At 39.4% G+C, this 26,412-nt stretch overlaps 2 protein-coding genes across 2 annotated transcripts; one reads left to right on the forward strand and one right to left on the reverse strand.

Moving 5' to 3' along the window:
• Positions 1-752: 752 nt before the first annotated feature.
• Positions 753-11,648, reverse strand: hid1a (HID1 domain containing a). Its single transcript, XM_042505125.1, has 19 exons — positions 11,496-11,648; positions 10,697-10,846; positions 9,257-9,427; positions 8,700-8,816; positions 7,564-7,670; positions 7,317-7,433; positions 6,217-6,424; positions 6,072-6,128; positions 5,849-5,989; positions 5,673-5,763; positions 4,978-5,129; positions 4,809-4,887; positions 3,995-4,159; positions 3,636-3,863; positions 2,601-2,752; positions 1,960-2,046; positions 1,776-1,867; positions 1,523-1,681; positions 753-1,448 (listed from the first exon to the last, which is right to left on the reverse strand). Exons 1-19 carry the CDS (start codon positions 11,559-11,561, stop codon positions 1,385-1,387), a joined length of 2,403 nt encoding a protein of 800 aa, XP_042361059.1. The 5' UTR covers positions 11,562-11,648; the 3' UTR covers positions 753-1,384.
• A 1,655-nt stretch (positions 11,649-13,303) lies between these two features.
• On the forward strand, positions 13,304-18,653 carry LOC121957294 (protein FAM104A). The gene is made up of 3 exons (XM_042505855.1): positions 13,304-13,846; positions 14,658-14,775; positions 16,133-18,653. The coding sequence occupies exons 1-3, from the start codon at positions 13,830-13,832 to the stop codon at positions 16,352-16,354; spliced, it is 357 nt and encodes a 118-aa protein (XP_042361789.1). The 5' UTR covers positions 13,304-13,829; the 3' UTR covers positions 16,355-18,653.
• Positions 18,654-26,412: the final 7,759 nt, after the last annotated feature.

Consider the following 26,412-nt stretch of genomic DNA (forward strand, 5'->3'; position numbering starts at 1 on the left):
TAGTTTTGTTTCAGTAATTCTTTTGTTTTATCAATAATATGTGGGGCCCAGTATTTGTCAAGGACAAGATTAAAGAAGCTCAGAACAAGTACTGCAATACAAATACAACACTTGTAAAGGTAACTGATTCACAGTCATGTAGATGTCCCAGTCTCAAACATCTGCACTAATGCCTCATCATGCTTGATGAGTTGACAGATTTGACCACATTAAAGACTAAAACTAAAGACGTGTCCTGTAGATTTTAGTATTTAGATATAGTTTTGTAAACACATGATATCCTTTCAGTTCTTTTTTTCTAAAGTCTAGTTTTTATTTTTATTTCAATTAGTTTTTTATTCACACCTAGTTTAAATTTTTAGTTTAGTTGTAGTTACCCTGAACAAGAAATTAAACATGACATTTGGTTTGGCCCTTGATATTAAAGATAAAACTGCATATGATAGATAGGCTTTTTATTGTGATCATCCCAAGGCACACCTGTGTAAAAGATGCTGGATTATCAGCTTCTTGTTATGCCACACCTGTCAGGGGGATGGATTGTCTTAGAAAATTGAGAAATGCTCACTAACATGCATATCAACAAATTTGTGGCCAACATTTAGGAGGAAAACAACTATCATACCATAAACAAAAGTTTGCATTTTTTTTCCAGTGTATAATAAATTAGTCCACATGGTGCACAAAGAGTAAATGGTGGCTCTTTGAGATTCTCCTTTAAAGCATAGAGTTCAGTGAGGCAACCCACACAATATTCACAGATGCATATCAATATATATTTTCAGGATAATTTACGTAAAATACAATTTTCAACATCAAGCATTGTAAGCATAGCCAGCCAGATCCAAACTTTAACCTGGTCATGTACATAAAAACATACAATCTGTAGTATTGTCTCCAAATTCCCGTAGAGTTACACTGTCACGAAAACTACAACCATAATAACAGACAACTCATAAAGAGTGCACTTTAAAGCATCGGCAAGTACAACAAATAACGTGAAACACCAATGTTGTGCCGTCCAGGATATTTTACAAGCCTCTGTTGGAGAGCACCACATCTTCTAGAACAAATCTTGCTGCAAAGTTTAATAATATTTCCTCTTTTACTTCTAAGGAAAGAGCCTCGGAAACTTCTCCAGGAAACGCTCCAGACATTCTCTGGTCTTGAGGTCTTAAGAAATGTAGAAACACAATATTGATAATTCAGCCATCTCCCAGCTTTATCTGAGAGTTATGTATCTACCTTGCTCGTCTGAGTGACTCTCCTACATGAGTCGGTGGTGTACGTATTGTGATGATTACAGGGGCAAGTAAAACACAGTGAGGTTTACCGGGAAACCAGTGGATACTGAAAGGAAGGTAGAACAGTTCCATTTTCCTGCCTACATCCTCTGAATCTCAAAAAGGCGAACATCAGTGTCGTACCAGATGGGAGGGTCCACATTGCTAGAAAAAAGAGTAAGATGTTAGTGCGGAAAGGCGACTGTTTACGTAATACCATGCGCTTGTGTCTGACTTACCGCAAATAGACGACACCCCACATGTAGGTGCGAAACCACATGGCGGTGCCTGCGTTGGCCTGATACTTTCGGATGAGGATGGGATGAGGAACTGGCAACAGGCCCACTAATGTGCCGTGCTGGAGAAACTTCAGGATTTCTGATTCATCTGTCAGACCCCTGCAGTGAAACAATTATTAATATTTCACAGGAATCTCAGCCAGTGTTGGACTTTAACATGCTGAAAAACAGGGAAGAGAAGCGTTTGTTGTACTTGTCGATGCAGATCTTCTCCACCTGAGGAACTAGAACTTGTAGAAGTCGCATGATAGTCTGAAGGGGTAGTTTACACTTCCAGGAGAGGACCTGGGACAAAAATAGCAAAATCCTCATTAAATCAATTACAAACTGCAAGATATCCAACATAAAAGAGGCTGGGTGCAAAAGAAGTTACTGACCCATTCTGGTGTGGGAGCCCAAAACGATGTTGAAGACGCACTTGACAAACGTCTTCTCTCCATCTCTGCTTCGGTGTAGAAAACATCCTGATAATGTCAAGAAATAGATTAAATAACATGCATGCATTTTTAAACACACACTTTTTGATTCTAAAAAGTAGAAATATAATTGCTGCAACTAGCAAAAAGTTATACAATATTCTTAATTTTGCTGCAAGAACAGGTAAACTACTACAGTGGAGTAGTGATAAGGACCACTCTGTTAAGGGTTCGTGTAAAGTTATATTTAAGCTGTTTCCTTTGGAAAATCTTCCAAATGCTCTACATACCAAAGCAGATCAGATCTACAAAGTCTGGCAGCCTTTTCCAAATTATCTTGGATCTGATTCTTCTGCCATTATTATATAACAAGTTTCCTGAACGTGAACTGTTGTAATCTGTGATTTACCTGCAACGTGGACTACTCCCTGCAACCCTCTGTATGTTTGTTGATCTGAACTGTTTTGGGTTTTTTTTAAATACTAATTGTTATATGTTTGTCTTATATTGTTTTTGTGGAAAAAAAGGTAATTAAATAAATGTATTAGTTAAAAACACACACACACACACACACACACACACACACACACACATACACTTACTTCATTGTCTCGGCCTGAGTTTGATTCTGTGTCGCTCGTCCCGGCAACTGTGCTTTGGTCTGACATGGCTGCATGTGAGGGGTCTGTCTTTGGAACCGAAACCATGGTGCCGTCCTCTGACACCTGGGACTTCTCAGTCAGTTTATCAATGCCTGCAGGACACCGTGAATCACAGGAAACCAATCATGACTTGAAGGTCAAGTCTGGTTATAGTTTACATTTTCGTGTTTTCCCATAAACAAATCAAAAACATGAATAAAATGTAGATTAAAATAAAGTGTAATTATCTGAGCCATAGAGCTCTAACTATTTAAAGCACATCACTGTTGCACTAGATGATATGTTTCTTCTTCACCATGAACATGGGTTCTGTAGTTTATTTTGTTAATTTTACATTAGGGCTGGCCAATATATTGATGTAATATCTAGACTAAATAATCTCTTAGAATTTGGATGTAATTTTCTAATTGTTAACTTTTTTCCTGGTTTCAAAGGCTGTGCTACAGTTAATTATGTGATTTTCCGAGCTTAGTAACATTTACTAAAAATGAAGTTATTATTTTTGTTTTTACATCCTGGACGTATTTGTGAACTGTTTTTAAAAGATGCCTTTGATAGAAAACAATAGGTTTGGGGTCAAGAGCTCTGGGCAACATAGAGAGTCAGTCAGAGAGTCAGTAATTTAATGGAGTAATACACTGTTAGTTTTGCTTTGAAATGTAAAATATTACAAGCTTTATCTTTTAAAATTGCTTTTTACAAATTGGCATTTTTATCAGACATTTTTGAGAAACTGCGCCCATGGTTCACTTCACCCTTGTCAACTAATCCTTTACTCCAAAATTATTTATAAAAGACTTCTGCTCACTCTGAATAATTTAAGTCGTTCCTCTTGTGATTCTCTTCAGATGCTCAATGAGCTGTATGCTAACATGTAGGCTTGTGCACAGGACAGACATCCACTGCACAGTCAAGAAATGGTAGTCATTTTAGAAAATATGAAAAAAAAACAAAAAAACAAAACAGAATTTGTACCTGGAATAGCGACCAGACTGGTCTTCAGTGTACCAGGCTCTGCTGGCACAGCAGGGTGCGAGCCCTCCATGGATACAGTCTCCTGCGAGCTGGTGCGGGAAATAACATCTGGAGACTTCCTCTTTCTCTGCAGAGCCTTCTGGATGGAAGCAGGGTCAGAGGGCAGGTTAGCCAACTGGTGAAACACGTTACGTTTGCGGATGATGGCGTACACCAAGTTGCAGTTTCCTGGAGGAAGAAAGCAGGACAGATGTATGAGCCAATCTGCTCCTTTTAATGTCTCAATCTTAACACCAACTAAAAAAATGTTTTAAATACATGTAAGCCCAGTATTTGGTTACAAGTCAGCTTTTTCTTACCATCAAATTGATACTGTATAATATTGTTGAAAGCCTCGAGAAGGAAGAACACGAGGTGATGGTTCTGGGCGACAGAGAACAGGAACCAGCTGGTGGAGAAGGCCTCCAGTAGGTGGAGCAGTTTATTGGCTGCCACCATGGACAGGCTCTTCAAATAGGGAGACACTACAGAAAAATAAATCAGTTTTAAGAAAATGATTATGTGTCAGGCATGTTAACCCTTTGAAAGCTTGGTTGACATCAGTTTTCTTGTTCTGCGTTTGTTCAGATGACTCTCACAAGCATGTAAACCTCTAAAACCTGAGAAAATTTGTTTGATTTCTTTGAAAAACATAGGGAATCAATTACCAGCTTAGCAAGAAATGTTCCATAAATTGAAAGAAAAGAAATAAGTATATTTAGAAAATTATTTTTTTTTAAAAAGCTACGGAAAAACATCCTGAAAACTGTACTTCTGATTATCATAATTAAATACTTAAAATTATTATGATTCTTAAACATGTTTTAGGCCATTGATTTTGTTTTGTTTGTTTGTTTTGATTTTCTGGGGGGGGGTTTCTGGGTTTTTTGTGTGCTGATTTTCAAGCAATTTTCTTGTACTTTTTACAAATTTCTTGACAATATTTTGGGTTATCTCTTGTGAAGTTGCTCATTGCCTGTTTCGCATGTTTTTGAAAGAAATCAAGTCATACTGCTCAGGTTACAAAGGGGTTAATATGACAACGTAGCATCTATTTCTTCAGTGAGGTTAAGATTTTTAAGTCGTTGATGTTGTAAATAAAACATGCCAGACAAATAGGCCAAAGAAACTCACCATTTACAACAATCGTGAGTAGGCAGTCGAACAGAGGCTGGAGACGCTGGTGGCCGGTGGTGATAATCTTGTGAAACACCTACAAAACAAACACAGTGGCAGCTATGAGCATTAACTGTGTCTTAATTTAGATGCAATAAAGAACATTTCTGCTGATGTAACATGTTACCACAATGAGCAGGTCAGCGTGAGTCCCCGTGAACACTGGGATGTCCATGGGCACATGGACAGAGTAGGGCTTATTCAAGCGCACGCCAAAGTTCCTCTCCCCGCTCAGCAGCAGCAAAATAAACACACCGATGTGCATGAGTCCAACACGGGCTGCAGCCATAAAAACATATCAGAAGTTAACCCTTTGAAACCTGGATGGACATCAGTTTTTTTCTTGTGCTGCATTCAAACGTCTCTTGCAGGTTTTTAAACCTTTGAAACCTAAGCAAAAATGTTTAATTATTTTAAAAAGACATGGGAAAAGACAATAAGCAAATTGCAAGAAAATTGGTGAAAGGTGACAGGAACACAACCTTGAACATTAATGTTTTGTTTTTTTTTTTTTTTTTTTAAAAAAAGGAGGGACAGAGAGAATTATTAGAAAATTACCAAAAAATTTGTGGAAAATGCCCAGAAACTATGTTTGATTATTACAAGTATAAATTTTGGAGGGTTTTTTTTTCACGTCATTTGTTTGTTTTTGTTTTTTTACTTTCCTTTTTTGTTCATTTTCAGGTAATTTTTTTGTAAGTTTTGCAAATTTGTTAATAATTTTTGGGTCATTTCTTGTCACACTGCTAGGCTCAGGTTTCAAAGGGCTAATATCAAGTACAGCCCTGTTGTGTGCCAGAAAAACACTGGGGTGAGACTCACACTGGTCCGCCCGCGCATCATTCAGATAGAAGAGTATTGGAACCAGAATATCCAGCACATCACTACTCTTCAGGACAAAAAACAGGAACTTCTGCATGGGAGCACAACAGGAACTTTGTTGAATAAAAGCACAGACTCTTAATCAAAGACATTCCTTATTTTAGCTTTGTTCCGACCTTATTGAAATCACAAAGCTTCCAAAAAAGCACCAACAGCTCTTGGTGGAACTGGATCTTCTTGGTAGAGTTAGGCAGATAAGTCTGCGTCAAAGGGTTGGTTAGCAGACGAGCGAGGCCCTTCAGCACAAAATCAAAGTCCTGCCGATGGAGAGACAGAAAACATGCTTTGGACAACTTCACAGGGAAAGTCTTTATGTGTTTCATAGAAATGACAGCATACCTCCTCTCTGTGAATCCTCGACAAATAATTCACGAACAAATTTTCGGGGCCTGCAGACTGCACAAAGATGGGGAGATTTATTTGAGTAACACTAAACAAATACAGTCATCTGAATTATTTCTTTGCGGTTGCCTTGGCATCGCACCTCTTGTTCCTCCATACTGGACGGGGAGGGGGGCCGGTGGGGAACCCCTCCGTCATGTTCCAGTGTCACAATGAGGATCTGTACGGCCTGCTCTACCAGCTGCTCCCGGTAGTCGGAGAAGAGCAGGTGGTTGTACGGGATGCCATAGCCCACTGGGTCATAGGCGCACACCACGTTCAGAAGAGAGGTGAACAGAGGCAGAGCATGTCTGCAGAAAAAAGATGCAAAGACCATGTTAAAGAATCTTTTTTTTTTTTTTTTTTTAGAATAATATGCTTTAATTTTGGTGACTTCTCCTATTACAGTCAATACAAAACGTATGGAAAGTTGAAAGTTGAAAAAAAAAAAGACTAATTTAAGGTCCACTTTTAACTGTTTGAAATGGCCTTGATTTCAACATGGAAAGAAGATGTGACCCAAAAAACAGCAAGCTACAAGAAAAAAAAAGTGTACAATTAAAATAATAAATATGAATGCATAATAATATATATTTTCTGTAACCTAATTTTCAATATATGATTATAACAAATACAAATAAAGTCTTCTTGATATTTTCCCTTATTATTTGATAATTCTTTAATCCTAATTTTCAGGTCATTTTATTGTCACCCTACTATTCTATTAAGTTTTTTGCTCACGTTTCAAAGGTTTAAATGCTTGTGAAAGACGTATGAATGAAACACAGGATAACTGATGTCTGTTCAGGTGGTAAAGGGTTAAATGAGCTCTCCATAATATTAGAACTAGCATCATTAGCTAGCATGTGGATACCTAACATGCACGAGTGACTAAACCGTCTACCAAAACAACTAATGGAGCAAATTCAACTGATGAAAATCAAAAAATATGGTAGAAAGGTCTGAAAAAAAAAACACAAAAAAAACTAGTGTGTGGGTGGAAGTTGGACCAGATTTTTTCATATTTGTTTGTTTTTTGGGGGTCAAACAACAACTCTTGCATTCTCTGGTATGGATGAATGCTGTTTCTATTTATTAACAATAACTTAAACTCTCCTAATCAAGGTTTTACTACTTGTGGCATTTAAAAAGTCATGTTTTCTCCATATATTTGAAGATGTGCCTATGTGATCTGCCGCTTACCTGTTTTCTGTGGAGCAGAAGAACGTCACCCAGGGGTTGAGCACATTGTTGTCTGATGAAGGAGGCAGGTACATGGCCTCAGAGAAGCAGGTGAGCAGCAGTCTCAGCAACTCTGTCCTAAAGAGGATCAGTGAGAAAAAAAAAGCAAAGAGATGCACCGAAAAAAGAGTCACCAATCTAAAAATGAGAGCGTTAAAGCCTGTTTATGCTGCTGATGCTGCCAGGTGCATGCAGCTGGCTGACTCACCTATTGAGATCATGGATGTAGTTGAGAGGGGGAGACTGTGCAAAGCCCACCCCTGCCTCCCAGATGTACTCACAGCTGTCTATAGACTGCATATTCTCTACCGAGTCCTGGTGGTCACAAAAAACATTATAAATCAAATCATTTTATTGACAGTGCAGGATTACAGTTTCTTCAGATAGCAGTGACTGCTACTTGAAGGGTATTTTTAGGGTATGGTTAAGGTTTGGGAACTAAAAAAACAGGTTATGGAAAGTTTTCTGTCTCATGTTAAATGGAAACTGTTAGTAAGATATGAAATGTGCACCCTACTCCACCATGGGCGGATTATAAGACAATGGGCCCCTGGTCCACAGATATGCAATAGGCTAGTTGTTTTGAATTTCTTTGTAATCATTTCATATGTCATGTTAGTTGTTTTGGGCTTTTTTGTAATAAATGTGTGTTTCTTGGCAGTTCCCGTGCGTTTCTTTGTGTTGTTTTTGAGTCTCTTTTGAGGCTCTTCCTGGTCAGTATGTTAATTTGAGTGACATTTTGCTGGGCCTGTGCCCTGTAGTTCTGCTCAGTTATCTCACCATGGTCTCCATAGCCTGTCTTATTTTTCTCACTTCTCTTCCTGCTTTGACGCTATCAGACACCACAGTTTGTCTCAAGAAACAAATGACCACTGCTATCTGAAAAGGACTATGTCACTTTACCTGATCTCCTTTTGGAATTGTATCATAACACATTTTCCACAATGCAGTTTAGGTAGGACATATACTAGAAATGATGGCGAAATAATGTGCATAGTATACTACAGAGAAGTTTAAACCCATGAAGAATTATATGTAAACAAAGTCGGACATGCAACATTCCTCTCTTGCTTGCGACGGACAAAGAATTCTTCCTGGTGAGACCGTCAGTGTTTCATCATATCATAATCTCTTACTACATTAGTCCTCACAGAAACTCGAGCAACAGGTTAGTTCAGCAAGGTTAGACCAGGAAGACAGAAACGTTGCTCAGAAAAGTATATTTAACAATCAAAATAGATTATGTAAGCCATTTTTTAGCAAGCATCAAAATGTGTCAGCATTATTCATCTTGCTGGTGCTGAGATGACATCTTGCTGGTGCTTGCACAGTGACAGTACTCACTGGGCCTCTCCTGTGGCTGTGCACAGTGAAGTCAGGGCAGAAGAGCAGGTCAGCAATAGCTAAGAGCAGCGACTCGGCCAGTGGTCGAGCTCCATCGTCATCATCCAGCTCATCTGTCTGCAAAGGATAGACATGATGATCGTTAGTCTCGAACATTGATTGAAAGATATATTGTAAATGGTGAAATGGAGACAGAGTTTATGACTTGGAAGAAATGGCTCAGTGCAGCTGATATTTCCTGCTCCACACTTCCTTACAGCTGGAATGAGGAAACCGATTTAGCTCATCAACTGAGTCAAAGATATGTGCTCATGAAAAGGACACACTGATACTCAGTGGTTTCATTACACTGTATTGTATCACTGGGGTGAGTAAGCATCTGAGAAGCCCCACGAGGACATTGAATTCTTTTGTAACTGATTATATTTTTAGTAACAAACAATCTTGTGCTCAAAGTTAGGTTGTGCAAATAACAGCGACACCCTCTGACAAAAAAGTGCTCAGAGAGATGACTTGTTTGGATGTTTTTAGCAAGTTCCTTTCCTGTGCCAACTCACCCCCGCACGCCCAGCACCAGGCACTGTTGACCAGAAGAATCCTCTCCAGTCCTGGTCCTCGAAGATGTAGGGAAGGATGCGGCTCAGGATGCGGGTGCAGTTCAGGATCACCTGCTTCTCCCTCTCTGTGGGGCAACCAGACTCTGCACCCTGCACCAACTTCTCCACAGCCTGAGGAGACAAAACACGTGATCAGGAGGTGTGAGGGACAGTGTTTTAGTACTCGGGATCGGTCTTGGTCTTGAGACCAGTTCCAAGACCACTTTTTGAAGGTCTCAGACTAATCACAAAGAGAACTCTGGATTTTAATTCAACACTGATCAAGACCACAACTGCCGCATTATCACTAAATTGCTTGTGCAAAAAAAGAGTGATAAGGAGTGTTTGCTCATAGAAAACTAAGAAAAATACTCATGCATAAAATTCACCTCTGCAAAACATTTTCATTATTTTATCAAGATAATTTTAATGTTACACTTTCACATGCACACACACACACACACACACACACACACACACACACACATATATACAGTTTATGACAATAAAAGAGGCGATTGAAGATAAATTTCTATTTGTTTTCTGTTGTTGTTTCCAAGTTATTGTGGACCATTTCAGTAAATTTGAGTGGTGTGTTATGCAGTGTGGGCTTTGCACTGGTCTGGTCTTAGTCTTGACTCCGAACTGCTAAAGGTCTTGTCACGGTTTCAAAACGCTCAATATTTTGGTCATGACTTGGTCATGACACTTTAAAACTGGCATATTTATATAGTTTTTTAAATATTAATTTAAATCATCCAATTTGCTACATTTGTGCCAAATTTGATGAGGTGTTTGTGTACGTGCTGAATTAACAGCTTTCTAAATCAAACTATTTTCAAACTGCAGCATCGTCTAAATTGCTTATTAAGTCTGTGCATGTTAATATAATTTACACTGTGTGGTACACAGGATATATAAGGTATGTTTCATTTGATATGTTTGATATATTTTATTAATCTGAACAGAAATATTTTGCCAGAGAAACAGGGACATGTGTTGTTATTTTGGGCCTTTACTAGAAAAGATTTACTTTTGAAAATGAGTCATTATCTACATTTAATCATCAGCATGTTGCAGCCTGTGTCTAAAATAGGTAACAAGCCCCTTTGAATCAGCTCAGCTTCAAGGGCTTGTCTCCTCCTCTTTATTTAATTAGGCCTGTAAGTACAAAACATGTCTGTTTTGTTTCTGATTGGCGACTTCAAACGGAAGCTGGTACCAAGAGACAGGAAGCGAAGGGGAAAGGAAGGGGAGTTGACTCAGTTATTCCACATCTGAGAGCATGAAGCAGTGCTGACAGACTCGTGTGCTGGGCTCTGATAAATAACAATACTCCATGACGTAGTGCCCCTGTTCATAAATAAATTTGCACTACACGGATGCATTAACAGTGTGTACCTTGTAGCAGAGGGTTGCTAAATTGGAGGGGGACTCCTCTCGGACAGCTCTTATCTCTGCAGCTGGCACCAGTGCAAAAACATCCTGGACCGTGGTGGTGGTGTCTGCCCAGAACTGGTCCCAGAAGGCATCGTCTGTGGCTTCCACTGGCTGCAGAAAATATGATTAGTGTTCAGTTCCCATGTATTTGAGACAAATGGAGCATTTTATGTCAGTGACATTTAAAATACAGTGGCTTAACTGATCTTGCAGTACATCAGAATATCATGTTTGTCATCATAATGGTTGTTTGGTCTTCATTATATAGCGCATACATGGCTTACCTAATAGCAATGCAAACACAACCTTTATTGTAGCAGCCGTGAGGTAACATTATCTGGCACATTTGGTCTAAGCACAGTCCACCTGCCGCATCTGCAAACTGGTCATTGCTAGACCTACGTCATCACTTCTGATTTTGCTACGCCATCGTTTATTATATCAGCAAAACTAAACATGCACAGCTTAAATGAAGGTTTATGGTCATCTGCATGCCAGAATCGACCATCATTTAATCCATGACAAACACGACATATTACAGAGCATGCAGTCTTTCCACACCGACATTATAAACATTACAATCGTGCAAAATAAATGAATATGAGTTGAAAAGCGCGCACGCAACATGAGATGGTTGTTTTTTTTTTGCTACAACATTATAACGCGTTATCTCATCTCCTCGGTGATGCTCTCCGGCGCGCTCATTGCCACATTACCTCTACTTATTTCCTTTATTCAGCTGAATTGGAAGCGCATATACCTGTGTTTTGGTTGTTAGTTGGATCACTGCTTTCCTGAAGTTTAATTTCGAATCGGTGCTGCCCATTGCGATGATTTCCCTTTATTCTAGCAGGACCGATGCTGCCGACGATCCCTGTTAATCTCACCTCCGTCCTTCGCTTGAGTCATTGGAGGAGGCGTTTTTTTTACTCCATTGGCTGGCTGGACCTGCTGCACTACAGGGTGTAACTTCCGGGTTGTGGAGATGTCAACAATTCACTTGATGTTTTTGTTTCCAGCATTTTTAACTGCCGTATTAGAAAAATATGTCCTTTTATGAGTGTCATTAGGCTGGAGTTCGTACTATATATAAAAAATAGCCACAGTGGTTTTTAAGTAATGTGGGCTGTAGTTCACTTTGTAATATGAACAATCTGTTTTTATTGAAAATACAGTTCTGTACCAACAGCCCTTAGAGAAATCACTACATTTAGCGACAATGCGTTTAATAAAACCGTACACAGCGACATCTTTTGGGGACACTGTGTCAGGCAATATTTGTCTTATACTGTGTCTGATTATTTATTGTTTTATAGCAGAATTAAATTAATAAACTTATGGTGGTTGAATTTAAATAAATCAATCATGCTGATTAGGGACTGTTCGTTATTTATAAGTGGGGAGGGGTGGAGCAAAAAGGGGGAGACATGTCAAATAATCTTTTAAACTCTGGGGAGGGACTTATGGGGGTTTTTTTGGCTTAAGGGAGGGGCACAACTTTAGATGGCTGTATTTTGTATGTATTTTTATTTTTTTATTTTATTTTATTTTTTTTTTACATTTTTAAAGACAGCATGACATAGTTTTTGTTTTTTGTTTTTTAAAAGAAAACTTCCCATGTTATCTTTAAAAATCACCAAAATTACACCATTTATCACAGCCAGAAACTATTAAACTATATAGAAACTAACTACTAAACTATTCTAATCCTATTCTATCTGCATTACGTGTCACAGCATTTCAACCTGACAACGTGCAGCGTTCCATGCGCATGTGAAAGGTGTCTTTTGGCGTTTTGCTCTTACACCACAAGCACTGACAAAGCGTCACTATTTTACAAGCCTGGGCTGGGGAGAAAAAAACAAAAACAAATCTTAGCCAAAAATAATGACATTTCATCAAAATCACTTTAAATGTCTAATTTAAAATTCTGCCCAAAATAAACCAGGTGTGCACTAACAAACCACCATGCATGACAGCGGTGAAAAAACAAGTCTGTTTCCATCTCCACAATTTCATCTTCAACTTTTCACTTTTAAACATCAAAGGGTAATTTTAAAGTCTAAAAACTAGTTCGTGGTGAAGGGAGAGTCATGCATTCTCCCCAAATTACTCAGGAAGGTTCAAGGAAAATGTTTGTAGCTTTGGGGAGGGGAAAGAAATAAAATAATGGTAAATAATTAAAAAACAGCAACAAAACAGTCACACCCTCGCCCCGTCTCCTTTGATAAATAAAGAACAGTACCTTATCAGGACCGCACTGCAAAATGTGCGCCAGTGTAATTATCTGCTGCTTTTATGTGCTGCTTGTAAGTCCAAACTTTCTTTCAGAAATTGTCATACCAGTGTTACACAGGCCTACGCGTAAGCTATAAAAGAGAAGCCGAATTCATTACTTCATTTACCATAATTTTCATCATGTCTATCGTGCTCGCTACGCTCTGATGCCATAGGAAACTGATCTGATTCTCCAACTAGCACAACATACTTATATTTTTCCGACAGCACCCAAAAGCACCATGACTGTTCTTGGCGCATGCGCACTGGCATGTAAACACAACCGCCGCTGCTGGCTGTGGATTTAGCTATGGCTGTTGAAACGTTTGCTAGCTAGGTTGAACTAAAGCAGGTGTAATTTTACTCAGGCTCCGGTACTAAAATTGCTAGAATGCTGTCAACGAACCCAGGCTATTTTTCTGCAAATTGTACTGTTGTCCGCTGATTGAGAATATCAGCCAAGGAGGTTAGCTAGCCGTGACGTTAGCTTGTTACCAAGCGTTTGTGACTTGCTGTTTAACCAACAACCTAGCTAGCCTAACGTTAGCTCGGCAACACCCGGTCTTTATGCAATTTAATAGCACGCGTCGGTGTTGTTGATCATATCAGATTATTCTCAAGTGTCGCAAACATGTCTAACGGCATCAAATCGTTATTCAACATTATTAGCTAGCCAGGGAAGTTATTTTGTTAACTCAGGTGATAGGCCATCGACTGACAGGAAGCAAGCTAGCAATCGATAACAACAAGCGGTCGGGTCCTCCAGTCTGGTCAGAACAAATACGGATACTCGTCGAGATTGATTTAGTGTCATCATATGTTGACTGAAAACAGGTGAGTTGGACCTACTATACATTATGTGACGCTAACTGATGAGATATTGCTAGAAACTAATGTTTAAGGTTCCCAGGGTCAAGGAAAGCCTGGACATTTTCCAGGCCTGGAAAGTCATCGAACTAGTAAAAATCTATGAACGTTTTAGAAAAATCATGGAGATGTGTTGTGTGTAATAAGTTTTTTAATTAAACATGCAACAACAACACAATGCACAACGGGGAATTTGTCTCCTGATGCTGACGAGATAGTTTTGCTTTTTGTTTGTGTTCATGTACGTTTCTTCATCTTCTCTCCGCGCTCCTTCTTTCCCTTGATTTATGCCCACGAAATATGTCAAATACTTTTTATGCGACGTTGGCTTTAGGAGAGAGGCATACACATTAAGATGGTTGTATTTTGTATTTATTTTGATTTCTGCAGTTTTTACAGATTATTTTTTAACTTTGGACATTTTTTTCGTCAAAATATTTTGACCGCTTTATAATTGATGATTTGTTAAAAGGCATATTTTCTTTAAAAATCGCCAAAATTACACCACTTATTGCAGCTAGAAACAGAACAAACACAAATTATCATTGAATTTTCGAAAAAGGTTTGAAATTTTGTCCATCACAATGTGTGGGAACCCTGAATGTTGGCGTAACGCTACCGTGGCCTTTTCTCACCACCTGCAGCAGCCATTGAAAAGATATTGATTATGGGGGTTGACACATGCAGCAGCTGGTCATGCATAGGTTATAACAACAGTAGTTGTATGTCATGGCATATACTTAGTTTGTTTTAAATGCCTGTGCTTGCACCCAAACAGGAAACGGCAGCGCAGCGGTGGTGATGAGGAGAGTGGCCACCTGGTGCCTCAAGCCAAAAGACAGAGCAGGGCTCATCCTCTGTCTCCTGAGCCAGGCCGGGATGCCTGGGACTCTGAGGTACAAACATCTGTCAATATAAATAAAATCATACAAGTGCAGACACAATAACAAGCTTGACAAACAGCTGTTCTAATTCATTCTTCAGTTGACAGTTTTTTGGTAGATGTTGACACCTGTTCGGTTCAATTTGTCCAAACCAAAGGTTATGAGTTGAAATCTTGTTAGTTGGTGGTCACAGTGAGCTCACAAAGAAATGGAAGAGAGAGACAAATCTTGTTTTAGGTATCGAGCTTCGAAATTAAAACGTAGTATCTGCAGAACAATATTTTGGTATTAATCCGCCATCCTCACTACTATTACAAAATCCATTGGCTGGTCTTTTTTGCTCTTGCACCACATCTTTGATTAAAGGCAGACTGAGACCCCCCTTTCCAAGGCATCTTGGTCAAGTTTGACAGCTTGGGCTGCCCCTTGAAAGTCGCAAATTCGAATCATCATTCGGAAACCCTCAGTTGACTGAGATTGCTTCAAGTCAAGCAGTGGTTTTTTCTATGTAGTGTACTTCTGGGGACGTTTTTGTCCCCAGAATTTGCTACGGATTGATAGCTCTTGACTTTCATGCTACTTTTTGCACCTTGCAGACTTGGAGGCAGCGGTGTGGAGCGAGAGAGAGACCATACTGTAAAGTGAAAAAGTGGTGAATTTACAGCTCACAGCAAGTTAAAAGGATACAGTCTCTAACTTTTGTTTATGTAGTGTCGGCAAAAAATGTTGTTGCACGTTTGCAATCCATCATTAGCACCATTAGCTGGTTAACTATATGATGTCGATGCCACTGTTACACTGAATGTCCCATGGAGCCCATTCAAAATTTAGAACTTTATATGGAAAACACAACAAATTGTCAAACATTCGTATTGAACTCCCAAATCAGATTCAACTGCCGTAATTCTGAGTCAGGTACAGCCCTACTTTTTCGGTATCAAGCTTCAAAATGAAAATGTAGCTGTAGTATTTATTTGTTAGTATCAATCCACCCATCCCTATCACTCTTTCAAAATCCTTTGGCTGTTCTTTTTTCTCACACGACTTTGATTCAAAGCAGACATAGACGCCCCTTTCCAAGGCATCTTGGTCAACTTTCAGAGCTTTCACACCAGCACAACAAACACTGAACAAAATAGGCAAATGCACCAGAGTTTCTTTGAAATGCATCAAACTGGCAGGTGTGAAAGTACCCGTAGTTTATCTATGTCCATTGTGAGACATCATGGCTAATGAGGCCTTTTTGATGTCTAGTTTTGGCATAAATGATCCCAAAGCATGTCAGTTGTAAGGCTTTGAATTTTTCAGATGGATGTTGATGTTCATATCTAGCTATAGCACACAGCTAATGATGACATGTGCTTCTCAGTCATCCAACAGTGAGAGCAACAGCAGCATCAGCAGTCCGGAGCATGCGGCTGGGAGCTGTAGCAGCCAGTGCGTTGCGGGCCCTTGCAGTCCCCTCAGCTCCGGTGACTCCTCAGAGCTGGCGGGCCCTATGAACCTGGTATCCTACTTGCAGATCAACCGCATCCTGAAGCAGGCCCACTTCCAGAGCCTGCAGAGCCGATGTCAGCTCAGAGACACATGACGACCAAATGGCTCCCTCTGTCAGCCACCAGAGGACTGAGTCCCTGAGGCGTGCCAGAGCACCCCATGCTGATTCACTTCACTCAGCTCTTCCCACTCATCTCCAGTTACTGTGATGTCTCGCAGCTCGACATATCTGTGGATGGAGACCAGCTCCTGGTCAGGTATCTGGAGGGGGGTTCATCATTCAAATAAATCAAAAGTGATAATCATTTTAGCAATAATAACTGTGATAAACGTAAACATTTTTTGTGATCCACTTGATTTCTGACCAGTCTGGTTTACATGCTGCTCTGGGAGCCTTATTGTGACTGAGTGATGGTGACGAATCCCTGTGTTTTGTCTTAAATGTATTAAAACAGTGCTTCTGCGGCTGCAGAGATGGCACCAAACACAATTTTTAGGCCGGTCAGTGTGACTCGTTTAGTCTCCTATTAGGATACTTGGGTTGTATAATGCTGAATCTGATGTCTGTGTAAGTACATGGACCAGTCTCAGGGAAGATTTGCACTTGTCTCGGACTGCTCATTTGCTTTCATATTCAGATAGGGACTCCTTTACAGGGAACTGTAGAAGCCATGGGTGGTAACTTGACCAACAAGGTTTTGTTTTTTTGTTCCTGTTTTATTAGTTTATAGAGCACTTAGATTTTAGTTAAATTCAGTGGAGAGTCTGGAATAAATGATTTGGTTTTAGTATGGTTTGAAATTTTAAAAGGATTTCATAATACTGCAAGATGGGGAATTTTAAGAAGTTGTACTTATTTTACATCAACTACTGCACTTACTTGGATAAAAAATGTGGCAAATTTATCCCACATGTAACATGATTTTATAAACATCGTTGATTATTAAAATATTGCTCCACTTTGGCAGTGGTATGCACAGGTGTTGCTCTCCAGGTATATTACTTTTTATTTATCACTGAAGTTTGTGATCTCAAATTAACCCATCCTGTCTTCTCATGATCACTGAATAATAATGCTGTAGATGCAACATGGGAAAAATATCCATAATCAAATGCCACTGCTCACATTCGACATCAGAATTCAACACCTTTGTCATTAGAAACTGATGCAACTACAACCAAAGGAAGAATTCCCGTAATATTATGATACCCCAGTATAGAAGTCAGTTATTATAGTTTTATGCCCGTTTTTATTTTCATGCACAGCAACACAGAGTGCAGCCTCACTCAATGCTCAAACTCTGCACTGTCTCTTTCTCCACTCCACTGATCTCCTGCGTGTAAGAACGGGGGCTGAGCCCCGTCCATTGCGACGGACCACACACCAGCTCAGTGTGAGAGTCTCGCGTTTTGCTTCCAATTACAGCGCACAGTGTTTCTCAGCCCTACTTGGAGGAGAGACCAGCAGGAGTGCAGAGCTTACCACACTCACCACGCCTCTGCAGACAACTTAAGGTGATACTCAATATTGACTGACTCGGATTGGGGGCAAAATAATGTGATTGGGACATCCCTAATTCTCGATAACTATAACATGCGGCATATCTTTTCAAATTATCATTTGAATACAAATGTATTTATAACAAAATTGATCATGATAAAAAAGCTTACTATGTCAAGATCATGGCAGAAAAATGTAGGAATTTTCATTATTTTATAAGATAAGGGTTATTAGGGTTATTTTTGTTCTGTTTCTTGTGATCATGGAAAAATGTAGTGCTCACTACATCGCCAGCTTTGTTTTCCCATGACCACAAAAACAAAATAATGGTAACACCTATAAACTATACAACCTTTCTTACTCCTTTATAGTCCTCAATCCTTTTTTTGATTGTATGGAGCTGTTTGATGTGGCATTTAAGCAAGTAGGAAAATGTAGTTTGTTTTTTTTTGTCTAGTAGAGGTTATAGCACAGCATTTAGGAACAAAAAGACATTCCCAAGGCTTTTGTTTGCAATATTACTGGAGCCACTAAATGCTGTTTCAATTGCAGGCAAGCCTCTCTGCACTACCATGCGATGGTTGCTGTATGTGTGTCCCTGTGCACTGAACATCCAGGTACAAACACTGACCATAGGGCTGTGCGTCTCCCTTATTACTTAAAGCAGGATTGGTTTCACTGCTGAAGCCACATCCCAGGAGTAAGCTCAGCTGTTTAAGTTTTTATTTTTCTCAGACTGGTGTGTAAGAAATGAAAGCATTTTGAAGGTGTGCTTTTTTTTCCAATGATATATTTTTTTGTATTTAGTAATGTACATGACATTAGCCTGCCATTGACTTTTTGTCCTTGTAAATACCCATTCATTTAAAAAATAAAGATGTTTTTGAACAAAGGCATTATTTACTCTTTTCATTAAGCTGCATTTCGCCAGGTCAGGATCACCTTAACCATTTATCCCACTCATTCTCATGAATGTGATATCACAAGAGAATATTGGGGAAATTTCTCATGGGCTGGAATCACTAGAGGCTCCACAATTTGATACTATCATGATACTGAATTCACAATACACTATTATTGCAATTGATGTTGAGGCAGAAATAATCTTTCAGTAACAACATAACAGTTGCAATCACTTTTTGGCAAGTTGAAAATTGCATTTTATTGGTTGCATTGGTTCTTTTAAAGGTATTTACACAGGTGAAGAGGGACTGAATGAGCTATGTCTGTCAAATATAATCACTATGAATGAAATGAAGTCATTTTGGGGCAGAAACAGCCTTTCAGTGGCAAGACAGCTGCAGTCACTTTTTGGCAAGTAAGAAATAGAAATTTCTGCATTGCATTGACCCTTTAAAGGTATTTACACAGTTGAAAAAGGACTGGGTGAGCTACAATCTGTTGGATATACCAATATGAATAAAAGTCAAGAAGCAGAAACAACCTTTTAATGACAAGATAGGAGGCAATCACTTTTTGGCAGGTTTGTATTTGTTGCATTGGCTCTTCAAAGGTATTTCAACAGGTAAAAGGAGGTAAAAAAGACTGGAGTGGTTATAATCTCAGGCACAGAGCAGGTAATATAATGCAGGCTCATAGGGATAATAGCAGATAATACCTTTATTTTTACATTACCCATCCGTAAAGAATGATAGACTACTTTCCAAATGTAAACAAGACTTTGGGCATATTAAACACATAGGCTACAAACAAGGGGAACAAAAATATTGTCTATATTAGCATAAAAGTCATGCCTGATCAAACTATAAATCGCAAACACGTGAAAACTGTGTTTCAAGAAACATTCAAGTTTCACAAATACATACCTATGCTCTTACCACGGACATAAAGTTACGTGTATTTACATGCTAGGACTGTCTGATCCATGTGAGACTAGCTGAAGACGTGAATAATGGGCGATACAGCTTTAACAGGCAGCGCGCGCTCCCGCGGCCGGCAAGCAGTGTCTGGCAGACCATCACTTTTGGGCACAACACCCGATCATATGTAGATTAAACGATCAATGATACATTTTTATCCATGCATAGTGAAAACATAAATATCCATATCATTCTCTTTAGCATAAGCCTTTAATTTGAAAGTTTGTGTCACTGTCACACAGCAGCAGGCAGGTAATGGCAAACAGCCAGGAAGAAGACGATGAGGATTTATTTGGGAATAAATGAGCAGCGTGGAAGTATTTTGGATTTCTTAGAAAATACGGATCAACAGAGCACGTGTCATATGCAAACAATGACGTTATCGGATCTGACGACATTTCTTACCTGGAGGGACTTTCCAGGAAGCTAACTTCAGACAGCAACTTAGCACGATTAGCGGCTCTGTTTCAACAATGTTAGACTGAAAACATGCAGACTGAAACTCAACCGTGCTGTTCTGTCGGGAGATGCAGAAACTTAAACCAATGGTGAGTAAGAGAAAGTATGAATTATACATGTTAATTGTTATAGCAATGAGGAGAGTCAAAGTCCGTTAGCCGCTAGGCTAATTTATACAACGTAAAAGTGCTTAAGCTAATACCACGTGACTAGAAAAAAAACACAATAGCGTTTTCTATGACTCTTGGCAGTTGATAATGAGTTCATTTTAATACTTATGTTTAATGGCCTTGCTGTTAATCCATGTTTTATGACTGTGGAGAGAAGTTTGCTGTCAGGGTTTTGCAGATAGAAGTTTTAGTAAAAATATCATGGTTTGGGTTTTTTTCTTCCAGAGGGGGGGCTACCTGTCCCACGTGATGTTTGTGTGTATTAGTGTCGTCAGTTTAAAGTAGACTTTACTGAGCTTAACCAGTTATTAAAATTATTTATATAATGTTTTTATCTTTGATAAGCAAAAGCAAAAAAGAAAGGGGTGGCAGCTTCTTCTGTTACAGATTGTGTTAAACTGGCATATAATGTCATCACATATTGATCGCAGGAATCTGAATCGAATCGAAATCGCATCATGGCAAACTTTGTGATTTCGGCAAGTGTTGTATTATTGTTCAAAGAATAGATAGATAATATTGTGTTGTGATGAATGTTGATTTACAACCGTAAGGATGAACTGATGAGAACTTGGTGATCAAAGGTCAGGTCACTGTCACCTCACAAAACACAGTTTAGACCATAATTCAGGAATTCATGCCTTAATTACAACAGAATTTCACACAAATGTCTAATGGGATACGATGATGAAGTGATGTCTTTTTATATCTAAAAAGGTAACAGTCAGCTTCACTGCGACATCATAATATTCTGAAAAAAACCAAACACTTTTTTGCCATTACTTTTTAATTTTGGGTGTTCACCTCGAAACTTTGCTGATTTTATAGATCTTCTGTGCTGCCGAAGACGTGTGAGAAGCATCCATGTTTTCACAGACATGGATCTAAATTGTAATTGCAACTTAACAGAGAGGCAAACAACTGCAAAGCTGTAATTCTGGTGTATGAAATATATAATAAATCTCTAAAATGGCGATGCTGGGAGGATCTGGGTCTAGTCACACTGCCCCTCTATTAGGAAATACCTAATGCTTTGCATGCACTGTATGTGCAAACAGGAATTCCCTCCATCCCCATGTCCTCCCCTTTTGCTCCAATTGGCCAGTAATGAATGACTCCCCATGCATTGAGACCATCATTAATGAGATATGACCTGTGTCTAAGCGAGGAGCAGTGAAAGGTTTCTTTAATTAGCACACTACATGTCCTTGTCTTGTCACAGACACAGTAACAGATTACATACATTAATGCACCACACGTAACCACGGTTACCTTGCCGGGGCAACTGTGGGTCCTCATTACTCGCCTCCTTTGATTCCCTTTCTCCACCTCTACTAAGTTAGAGATGACAAATGGGCCAATGATAATTCAGGATTAGCGACCTCCCTGCTATCTAACAGTGTAGCTATTTTCTTAGATGCATGCCTCCTCCTTATCTCGAAACATGTAATGCAGCGACGTATAGAGAGGGACAATTAGTGAGTCGTAAGTGAACCTTTCATCCTAGCTTCATCTTTTTTTGAGCAGCTTTTTTTATGTTGAAGTAAACATCACGTTAGAGCCAGGCGCGCGCTGTGTAATTAAGGTGGTAAGGATGCAATTAGCAGCAGCTTGGATAATATTTTCCTAGTTATAATCCAATTTCTTGTTTGAGTTAAACATTATCACATATTAAAGAAGTTATTTCCGTCCAAAATAGAAATTCAGTGAAGCCTACAAAGTGCCCTGTGAGGCACTTTTTTAACGTATTGATCTGTTATGCTCAGTGTTTACAGCAATGAACCTGTTTGATTTTTAGGAATGAAAAAGCACAGTGACTCATAGGAGACATATCATGATACAAAAATCCAACAGGACAGAGTTTAATGTAACAGTGTATTAGATTTAGGGTAAGTGACGTTTAGCTATGAGGGCTGCAGATTGCAACCAGCTGAAACTTCAGAATTTCTTCAGTGCTCATTGTTCAGGAGGTTTTCAGTGGGAGACAAATTAATTGCAGAGGTCTCTTCCTCTCCAAAACAGCACACCAGGCGATAAGAACTGTTAAATGCCACCGAATAAAGCAGTTTCATGTTACAAATTAGTGTAACGCAGTTCGACTTGTCGATTACCGGCCGCTAGCTCAGCACCTGCTAATTTCAGGAGGCTCTTACTGGGAGCCAAATTGTCCGCAGAGGTGTCTTCCCCTCAAAAACAAACAGACACATCCATATAAGCCAGTTAAAACACTGAATAAAGCAGTTTCACATTTTAAAAATAGTTTTTCCAACGCTCTTGTCACAGCAGCTGGGCTCTTATGGTGGCTGACGCGAAAATGTGAATGGTCCTATCTAGAGCCAGTGTTTGGTTTGTCTGTCCTGGGCTTCTGTAGAAACATTGCAATGCAACATTACAAGCTGTAGACGAGGACCTGCTCCCTATGTAGATATAAACAACTCATTCTAAGGTAACGAAAACACAGTGATATGTATTTTCCGCTGATTATACACTTAACAAAACATACGTTTCCCTAAATTCTACACACTGGGCCTTTAAAGCATTACTAAACAACATTTATTCCCAAAGTGATCCTCAAGGGAAACAACAAACAATACATATAAACATACAAATCATTGCAAACAAACAAATTACATTTTTAACCTACTTGTCCCCCTTGCAACTCCATGTCCATGGTTAGCTTTTTTTTAATAATCAGGGGCCAGCTGTTCCATGAGGAGATCCCAATATCGAAAATGAGCTTCTTGCTGTTTTACCATTAACAAATAAAAGTGCATGACATACTGGATAGACTTAGCAAAGTTATTATGTCTAAAATCTGGTTTGTAATGTTTTGAAAAAGTTTTTAATACACATTAATTTGGCTATTAGTTAAAATATGTTCATTGATATACCAAAATGTGTCTAATCTAAAGTGAAATATGTTCCTTGTATTGCTAATTTAAAATCCAGTGCTTTACTGCGTGACCATTGAAACAATTGAAAGGACATGACAGCGATCAACCTTTATTTATTAAGTTATCATGAAAGCTCAGGTTTAGGCAAGGTGGCAAAACAATTATTAGAAATGTCCATAAAACAAATGTTTGTTTAGCAAGAAACAAATGCAGAGAAATTTGACAAAATTATAATCTAAACAAACATCAAAATGCATTGATATCAATATCATTTTCAGTTTTCTGTCCCACGAAAAGAACCAATATGTGCTGGTCTAATGGCACATGCAGATAGTTGTCTAACAGGCGAGTAAAGGTAGCATAACCGCTTTCACTTTGCTCATCTGCAAATGCCTGGGAAGTGTTTGTTTAATTAAGTATGGCTTAATGGCTTTATAGGCCTACCTATTTAAACTACCCAAATAAAGTCATGGAAATGGGTAAAAATATCAGGAAAAGTAAATGAAAAGTTTGGCAAATTTGGATTAAGATCCATATGGATGCATGTTTTACCACTGTGAGTAGAATCACAAAATAGCTAAAAGGTTTTTATTTGTATAGGACCAAGAGTAAAAAGTTCGTGACAGAAGCACAGTGTTGCCAAGCATACATATTTAATGTGCATTTTCTTAGCAGCAGATGTTCTGAGTCCAGATGTTCATGAAAGGAGCAGTAGAGGGCAGCACACTCTGAGTGTTAGCTGGACACAAACTGTACTCCTCGCAGTCTGCATCTCATAAAAGCTGGAGGAATTCTACAACAGGGTCAAAACGTGTGGGCTACGTTAAGATATTTATCTTTAATTTTTTTTTCACACACGCACACACAGACAAACACTCACAAACACACTGTCCTTTCCCGAGTAGCACACAGATATGAAGGTGGGCGGTGATGAATGGCTCATATCAGTAGAGTGGAGAGGCAGGAGAGAGTTAAATGAACTGTCCTTGTTCTGGGGTCTATGTATGCGCATACATTGTTATATTTTTACCGTGGCCAGCGAAAAAATCTGGGTTAGTCTTTGGTTCCTTTTCTTTGTGTCCTCTCTGTGAAGATTCCCATATTTCCTCAAAGGCAAAAGCGCAGTGAACTTCAGCTACACACAAAAAATACAGACAAGCAGCAGACAAACTGCTGTATGTTTTAGATTTATCAGTGTCTGGTTCACCTTCAGCTCCAAGACTTGAGGATATTTCCAAAAACAAAACGACAAATTGGTCACAGGACACTCAAAATGAGTGGCTTTGGTATTTTCAAAATATGAGTTAAGTCAGGGTTAAATGGACATGAGAAAAGAAAGCAAAAGTGAGCTGATGCTGACCTGGTCACCCTTGCCTCTCTTTGCCAGACTTTGGCTGAAATGTATTTGGGCAGCTGTTGCCTAGCATGAGATGGTGATTGGGTTGGCATCAAGTATACAGCCTTCCCTCGCCAGCCAACACAAACATCTGCTTTGCCTCCCCACCACCATTTCGCCCAACATCAAACAACAAAGCTCGCCTGCTCTGCTGCCCCCATGGCCGTCCCAAGAATTAATGACCCACCAAGCACATTAGCGGTGCCCTATTGCCCCATCCTGGCTGGAGCAGGGACTAGGGAAAGCCGTAGCAGGCGAACAAGGAGAGGGAAGGGTTAGTGGGTCAGGATGATGAATACTTCACAGGTCTGGTACTGGGATGGATAGATATCCAGGTGATATTGAGATGTTTACTGCATTTATGCATGGATGGATTTCTGAATGGGCACAGGCCCAGGGACCCCAAGTGTCAGGGGCTCCCCTAGCCTCCACCTGCAAAACGTCCTTCAAATTAACACCGGCAACCAGGAGGAGAATCAAAATGACCACACAAAAACACAAAGACATGCAAGGGAACTGCTAAGAGACACAAATTTACTACAAAAGGCCACAATAACCCCAAAGAGACACAGAAAGACCATGGCAATGACCAAAAAACACACAAAATAAATTAAACACAAAATGACCTCAAGAGACAACTACAGAGTGGCACAAAATGACCAAAAATAAGCAAAATTACTTGAAAGAGACACAAAATGACCTTAAAGAGACACAAATTGGCTACAAAGAAACCTGAAACAACCAAAAAGATTCAAGATGACGTCAAAGAGACAAAAATGAATTTCAGAGAAACAGAAAATAACCACAAGAAGACACTAAATGACACCAAAGGGAAACAAAATGACCAAAAATGACCCAAATGACTTCAAAGAGACACACAATGACTACATAGAAACACAGAATGACCAAAAAAAAAAGACATAAAATGACTGAAGTGCATCCTGCAGTCAACGACACAGATGAAAAGACTTCATTTAGTTCAGTGTTATTGTAAGAAATTCTGAATTTTGTGAAATGTTTTGTGTTTTCTGTGAAAGTACGATATCACTGTCTATGTTTGCCACTTAAACTAGTATCAGAGCAAGCTAGTTGACTGGAATTGAAGACAGAGGCTGTTAAAAAACAAAATGTATGGCTATGAAGGCACAGCACTCAGACTGAAACGACCTGCCCTTGAGTGAACACAAAAACAGAGGAGGATCGTCTTCCTTATCCTCTATGAGCCAGCCTACATTGCTCCTGTAAGTGCTCACTCTTTCCTCAACTGTTGCTGTCAGGGTGTGGAGAGGAGGACTGGGTTATCTCACTGACTGTAGCCTAAACACGCAGCCCCGATGCAGCTGAGAAACCGTCGTCATTTTCCTCAGAAAAAGAAAGCAAACAGTGCAGCCACTCTCTATAGAGCTGTCTGCAGTTTTAAAGCCCTGAGCGGACTGAACAGAAAAGTAAGATAGCCGACAGGCTCGGCATGCTTGGGTCAGTGTCTCCGGTTCCACTTTATGGCCTCCCTATTCAATTTCGCACAATGCGCTCCTGAGACAATGTACAGTAGACTGTTTTCATTGCTCTGCAAAGTTACAGTCAAGGCCTCAATCAATCATAATAAATGTTCACACAGAACACAAAAAGAAAGGCTGTGAGCAGTTTCTCGTCCCACATGCAGGCCACAACCGGTCCTCCTTTTATGGTCGCCTGTGAGAATATTTACACACCCCGTCTTGTATTTGTAAAACGTGATGTTTACGTGCAGTTTTGCCTTGTTCAGCCATCAACTCTCAATGGCTGTCAACCCCTGAGAGAAGAAGTGCAATAGTTTAGAGAGAGTTGTGCTAAGTGGGACTGTTTAGGGTTG

The sequence above is a fragment of the Plectropomus leopardus genome, chromosome 17, assembly GCF_008729295.1.
Source record: "Plectropomus leopardus isolate mb chromosome 17, YSFRI_Pleo_2.0, whole genome shotgun sequence".
Lineage (NCBI taxonomy): Eukaryota > Metazoa > Chordata > Actinopteri > Perciformes > Serranidae > Plectropomus > Plectropomus leopardus.